Source organism: Asparagus officinalis, unplaced genomic scaffold (assembly GCF_001876935.1).
Source record: "Asparagus officinalis unplaced genomic scaffold, Aspof.V1 AsparagusV1_Un876, whole genome shotgun sequence".
NCBI classification, from domain to species: domain Eukaryota; kingdom Viridiplantae; phylum Streptophyta; class Magnoliopsida; order Asparagales; family Asparagaceae; genus Asparagus; species Asparagus officinalis.
Window position 1 is genome coordinate 30973 of NW_017973135.1, and position 7279 is coordinate 38251.

The 7279-nt window shown below is 37.0% G+C and overlaps 1 protein-coding gene across 1 annotated transcript; it reads right to left on the minus strand.

Annotated features, from left to right (window-relative positions):
- Positions 1-3643: 3643 nt before the first annotated feature.
- LOC109828235 (protein FAR-RED IMPAIRED RESPONSE 1-like) lies at positions 3644-4222 on the minus strand. The gene has a single exon (XM_020395263.1). It carries the CDS (start codon positions 4220-4222, stop codon positions 3644-3646), a length of 579 nt encoding a protein of 192 aa, XP_020250852.1.
- Positions 4223-7279: the final 3057 nt, after the last annotated feature.

Genomic DNA, 7279 nt, shown 5'->3' on the forward strand with positions numbered 1-7279 from the left:
TGTATACACTCTCTTATATATATATGTATAATATGTGTGTGTGTATATATATATATATATATATATATATATATATATATATATACAGAAAGTTTCTGGTGCGGACTGATGCGTACGCATCTGCTGGGTTGGTGGGAAAGCGAGGGTTTTTTTGTTAAATTCGTCCGCATCCACGTGATCTCGGCTCGATCAGCGTAGCAGGGGGATTTTTGAAAAAAGGCCCGCATTCTGCTCTGTCTCGTCTCGAGCTCCGTTCCAGGGGTTTTTTGGAAAATGATCAACGACAAAATTGCTCAGGCTCGAGCAGAGATCATTTTTGTTTCAAAAATCCCAAACTCCTCACAAAAAAACCCCTAATTCGTTCCCAAACCCTTCCTCACCAAAAAATTCCCCAAATCGTCCCAAATCCCTTCCGACGAGACAACAGCGACGCCGATCGGTCAAGACCTCGACGTCGAATCAAGCATCAGCGATCGTCAGCTCCTCCTCTGCGTCCTCGCCGTCGGCGAACGTCAGCAATTTTGCTCCTTGATCTCCGCGAGCCAACTTGTAAGCAGTTTCTTCCTTTAATTGATATTTAACTACACAAAGAATGCTTAGATATCCAATCATCGCATGATTTTGCTCGTCGATCTGGTTATTTTCTCCTCGTAGATCTGAATCATCGCATGATTTTGCTTAGATCTAGTTATTCTGATTATTCTTTGAGATATTTTGATTAAGAGATTACTAAGTACAATTAGGGATTTAAGTACAAAAGCAATTTCACACAAATCACACAAATCGCTGGTTTCTTCTAGTCCCATAATTTTGATACAGGCCTCTAGTGTCAATTAGGGATTAAGAGATTATGAAGTACAATTAGATATTTTGATAGAGGCCTCTAGTGTCAAAGCACTCTCTGCTCTCTGGTTTCTTCAAGCCACATAATTTTCTTTAAATTTTGTGTTTATGTCGATTTTTTCACCACAAACACATATTTAAGCTTCAGTTTATTCCCAGTTTTCAAGTTGTTGACAATTGTGTTCAATAATAGAGAAGCTCAATAACCTTATAAGAATCTTGACAGTCGGCATGTCACAAAAATGTCTTATGAGGCAGAGACTAACAATAACAACTGGGCTTGCACTGATATGGTAGGTTAATTCTGCATTAGGTTCTACTCTCGTTGAAGCTCTATTTGACGCAGGTTATCCATGGCAAGAAAGCGTTTTTATATTGTGTTAAGAGGTAGACAATGTGGCATTTTTGATAATTGGGAGGAATGTAAATTCGCTGTTGATAAATTTCCAAATGCCTCGTACAAAGGGTTTGCAACGTACGAAGAGGCTTTGAGAGAATGGGAGAAGCACACCATCGATCGTGATTCAGCGTCCAGCTCAAGGCCTGTCCAGACACCACTTCAATTTCAACAACAAATATTTCCGGATATGCATAATAAACATAAGGACAAGGAAAAATTTAGGGAAATTGTTATTTCCCCGATCTATATTTTTGCATTAGGTTCAATGTTTACAATAATTGTGTTTGTAGCATGTATCGTTGCAATATTTGTTAGCTTTTCCATTGTAAAGGGTATGTGATGGGATTTGTAAGTTATGTGATGTAATATTTATGCATCTTATATTTTGGACTTGTCATTTTTCAGAACATATTTAAGCAGAACATATATTTTCAGAACATGTCATCTTTTAAGAATATTTTTGTAACAGGTATTTGATGGGTCTGTTTTCAAAATTTGTTCGAATATCCTATCTTGCTAAGATGTGACATAATATTTTTGTAACAGGTATTTGATGGGTCTGTTTTCAAAATTTGTTCAAAATTTGCTAAGTTGCTAAGTCCCTTCTGAACTAATGTATGGACATGTGCGATGTTGGTGAAAGAAAAGAGATAAATTGTCTGGAAACTAACACTCAACAGATCCACATCCTGGCCTTGTGTTGGTGTATATGAGATAGCTTCATAAGATCATAGCATTGTGATAAACTGATTATTTTTACGTAAAATCATCAAAGCTATATCATCAAGTTTTCTTGTTTTTTGACTTTAGTTCTTTGTTTGCATCAAAACCAATTCAAGCTGGCGACTGCAATCCAATCACGTATGACTTGTGCGTACTTATGACCAATACAATCCAATCAGGAATTGACTCTCTTCTTGTTGATGTTGCTGATAATATATCCAGACTTGCTGTAATTCTTCTAGTTGAGAAGAAACTTGGTTAGGTAAATGCCAGGTCCTATTTATTTACCTCAATATGTCAAATGTAACTGATGTAAATTTAAGCAATTGTATTCTAGCTGAGAAGCAATTGTATTCTTTGGAATGTGAGATCAAATTATCAACATGACATATTCATTAAGATCTCAAAGCTGAAGGACACGACTTTATATTTTTCTACCTTGGATAAGATAACTGTGCATTAATTTTCTGATCTTCGTGCCCTACAATTGAAGAAAATTGTCTCTCTTAAAACTGCATCTTACAACATACAAAACACAACTTCAAAACACAACTGCACAAGATAACTTGTCCTTTACAACATACAAAACACAACTTCAAAACACAACTGCAAAAGATAACTTGTCCTTTACAACATACAAAACACAACAGCACAAAGATTTTGTCAACTTCAAATCCGAATTTCTGTGTCCTCCATGTTCCTGAGAATGACAACATACAAAGTCAATACATTAGCTCAAACAGGAAAACTAATACAAATTAAGCACTCAAAAGACTGCTGGCTTGTCAGATTTGGCTTATTTGTTAACCGGATCAGTATTTACTATAACCATTTCTCTCACCATATCAGATCATACTTGTGAATAAGCCTTCATATAGGCAGATTGAGAGCTAGAAAAATGGTTTAAAAACTATAAAATTCGCTAGGTATTGCTTTAACCAAAACATTGATATAAGAGAGGTTTTTTGCTAATGAGGAATAACAGAAAATAAGGGAAAATTTCACAGAATACCCCCTTAACATGCGAAATGCCAACCCCATCTTCAGAAAGAGCATAAAAATTAATCAGATTATCAGCATTAGCTCCAATAAGATAACATACATTAAAACGAGATTCAGATGAAGACCGTCTTCATATGAGCACATCATCCCCATCTTCACTTGATGACCCATTACCCTCTTGCCAATTTGTATCACCGCATGTAGAAGACCTACATTATAATGAAAATATATATGTATACACCAAGGGAATATTAGAAGGTGAAGAATAAGAAATGCTTAAATAATAAAGGAATTTCTACTTACGGATTTGTGAGTGCCGGACAATTTCGCTTATCATGTGATTGGCCTACTTTACCACACCCGTGACAACGTCTATCTTTTTTATTTTTTGCTCTAGCCATTGCTTTCTCTTTTCCTCCCTTCAACCTTTTGCCGCACCCTTTTGCTCGCACTTGATCGGGTTCATTGAAACTATTTTGAAAAGTACAAGAATCCTGCACACTAGTACCATCATCCATTAAATTACTACTCATTTGATTATTTTTCTTGGTGAAGCTCTTTGCAACCGTGCGGCCACTAACCATGTGGCTACTAATGAATTGGTCAATTTGCTCATTAATGATACGCACTCCATCAGTAAACATCTTCCTCGTTTCTTCACATACAAGGGACTTGTCAACTAATTCCAAAGATGATTGGATAAATTGACTCTATCTGAATGCCTTTATCATCATCCACTGTCCCTGATTTTGCAGACTTAGTCCACGTCTTTAAGATGTATTTGTCAGGCAATATTTCAGCATCAAATTTTATCAAATATGAGATAATGTGCGTACACGGGATTCCGGCTCTTTCGAACTTTTTACAACTATAAGAAACCAAATCCAAGTCCTTGTCATAAACGATTTCGCGGACTTTGCTTGTTGCGAGCTTCTTTCTTTGAATTTGATACACACGGCGATTGTCGGTTTCCCTAACAAACTGCAACTTGTAGTTAAAGCTGTCACACACTTCAACCTCAAACTTGTAATACATCTCATTAGTGTAAATATCAACCATTTGCTCCAAAAAGTCATGATTTATTCTAAGTTTAGGTTTCTCAATCAAGTCTTTGTGATCGGCCATCAACTCCTCGTGACGTTGGCGCACTAGTCCCCTGCCAAACTGTATCATAAAATCCACCAATGAATTATTCTTCGAAACAAATTTCTTGAAGAATGCATGTCCACTTTCTGCTCGTTGGCTACTTGACATGTCTGCTGAGAAAATGTGATTAACATATGTAGGAATCCATCTTGACCGAAGTTCATATTGGTCTTGCAACCACCTGTTTCCTTCTAACCCACTTTTCCTAATCAGACTTTTCCATTGTGTGTCAAATTCTTCAGGAGTCTCTGATTTCCAAATGCAAGCCGAGAACTCACTTTTATAAATACTATACTTCACTGCATCAATTTTCTCAGAAAACTTCATTAATATATGCCAACTACAATACCTGTCAAAAGAATTAAATAAAGTGTTAAAAAGAAAGACTATGCATATAAATATTTTTAATAATATACACAAACTATAATACCTGTGAAAAGTATTTGGAAGAACAAGAGGGAATGCCTTAGTCATCGCTGGGTCTTGATCGGTAATAATCATCTTCGGGGTACCGCCAGGCATACTTTCCAAAAATTGATTAAATAACCACACAAAATCATCAACGCTCTCATGATTCAAAAATCCACAAGCAAAAACAATTGTTTGACCATGATTGTTAACCCCCATTATTGGTGCAAATATAAGGCCATAGCGATTAGTGTTGTAAGTAGTATCAAAGATTACAACATCACCGAAAAATTTGTAAGCCCGCCTTGATCTTGCATCGGACCAAAAACAACGAGTAATCTTTTGTTCCTCATCGGCCTCAATTTGAAAAGTAAATGCGGGATTCTTTCCTTGTTCTAATTTTAAATATTCATAAAACATTTCACCATCATGCCCCTTCAAATCAGCCCGTATATCCCTTTCATGATTATACAAATCTCTTTGAGTGCACCCTATATTTTCTATACCTCCTGATTGTACTCCAAGAAAACTGAATTGTTGATGCTGAGGTATATTCACCATGGATAACTGTTTACTTAGAGACTTTGTTGTGGCTGAAACGTTACGATGAGATCTTAAAAGATGAACCTTTGATGGTGTTGATAGTGGGTGACTATGCTCCTCATTAAAAACAGAAACAATGTATTTTCCGGAGTTTGATTTCAAAACAGCAATTTTGGCAGTACAATCCTCAGCTAAGTTTCCCCAACGTCTTTTCTTTCCAACATCCGCGATTTTTAAAGATTTTCCTTGTTTAAAACAAACATACTCCTTCCTTCTTATTTCACTACTTCCCGGCTCTTTCTGAGTACTCCAAGACCTTACACTAAACCCAGCTGCTTTAGCATAAGCATTATAGAATGTCAAAATATCATCTATTGTGTCAAATTCTTGCCCTTTTTTTGGCCTCAACTCATCTGAAACTTGAGGAGTATATATCAAATCATCGTCGTCCCAGTTTACTTCATTAGCTTCAGTGCCCAAGTTATCCATTCTGTAATTAACCATGTTAAAAATATATAAAGATTAAGATGCAGCAAGTATTGCATACTAACAGGTTTAATAATCAAGGTGCCCCTAGCAATAAAATAGTTTTCATAATAGAAGATACAGGTGTATGGGGGGGAATTTACAAATGATCCTATCACTGTAAGAAATAAATGAAATCATTTGAAAGCATTTAGACCATAAGCCATAGTGTTAAGTTTCAATGTGATCGGCCAGTTTGCATTTCTCAATACTTTTAACACAAGTAGCCAGGTCTGAAAGCATTATGGGCTCTGTATTTGGACAGATCTAACTGTACGCAAGGAAAGGGCAAAATCATGCGATGATTCAGTTTCTAAGCAGATCGACGAGAAAATCTGGTGAGTACAAGACTGATACTGAGCACAAAATACAAATTTCCCAGGCACAAGACATACGAGAAAATAACCAGCATACGAGAAAATAACCAGATCGAGGAGCAAAATCATGCGATGATTCAGTTTCTAAGCATTCTTTGTGTAGTTAAATATCAATTAAAGGAAGAAACTGCTTACAAGTTGGCTCGCGGAGATCAAGGAGAAAAATTGCTGACGTTCGCCGACGGCGAGGACGGGGAGGAGGAGCTGACGATCGCCGATGCTTGATTCGACGTCGAGGTCTTGACCGATCGGCGTCGCTGTTGTCTCGTCGGAAGGGATTTGGGACGATTTGGGGTTTTTTTGTTTTCTCGGTGAAGCTCTTTGCAACCGTGCGGCCACTAACCATGTGGCTACTAAGAAATTGGTCGATTTGCTCATTAATGATACGCACTCCATCGGTAAACATCTTCCTCGTTTCTTCACATACAAGGGACTTGTCAACTAGTTCCAAAGATGATTGGATAAATTGACTCCGCGTTAAAAGATAAGAATTGTCAGGGCTTATCTGCATGCCTTTATCATCATACACTGTCCCCATTTTTGCGGACTTAGTCCACCTCTTTAAGATGTATTTATCGGGCAATATTTCAGCATCAATTTTCATCAAATATGATATAATGTGCGTACATGGAATTCCAGCGCTTTCGGACTTTTTACAACTACAAGAAACCAAATCCAAGTCCTTGTCATAAACGATTTCGCGGACTTTGCTTGTTGCGAGCTTCTTTCTTTGAATTTGATACACACGGCGATTGTCGGTTTCCCTAACAAACTGTAACTTGTAGTTAAAGCTGTCACACACTTCAGCCTCAAACTTGAAATACATCTCATTAGTGTAAATATCAACCATTTGCTCCAAAAAGTCATGATTTATTCTAAGTTTAGGTTTCTCAATCAAGTCTTTGTGATCGGCCATCAACTCCTCGTGACGTTGGCGCACTAGTCCCCTGCCAAACTGTATCATAAAATCCACCAATGAATTATTCTTCGAAACAAATTTCTTGAAGAATGCATGTCCACTTTCTGCTCGTTGGCTACTTGACATGTCTGTTGAGAAAATATGATTAACATATGCAGGAATCCATCTTGACCGAAGTTCATATTGGTCTTGCAACCACCTGTTTCCTTCTAACCCACTTTTCTTAATCAAACTTTCCCATTGTGTGTCAAATTCTTCAGGAGTCTCTGATTTCCAAATACAAGCCGAGAACTCATTTTTATAAATACTATACTTCACTGCATTAATTTTCTCAGAAAACTTCATTAATATATGCCAACTACAATACCTGTCAAAAGAATTAAATAAAGTGTT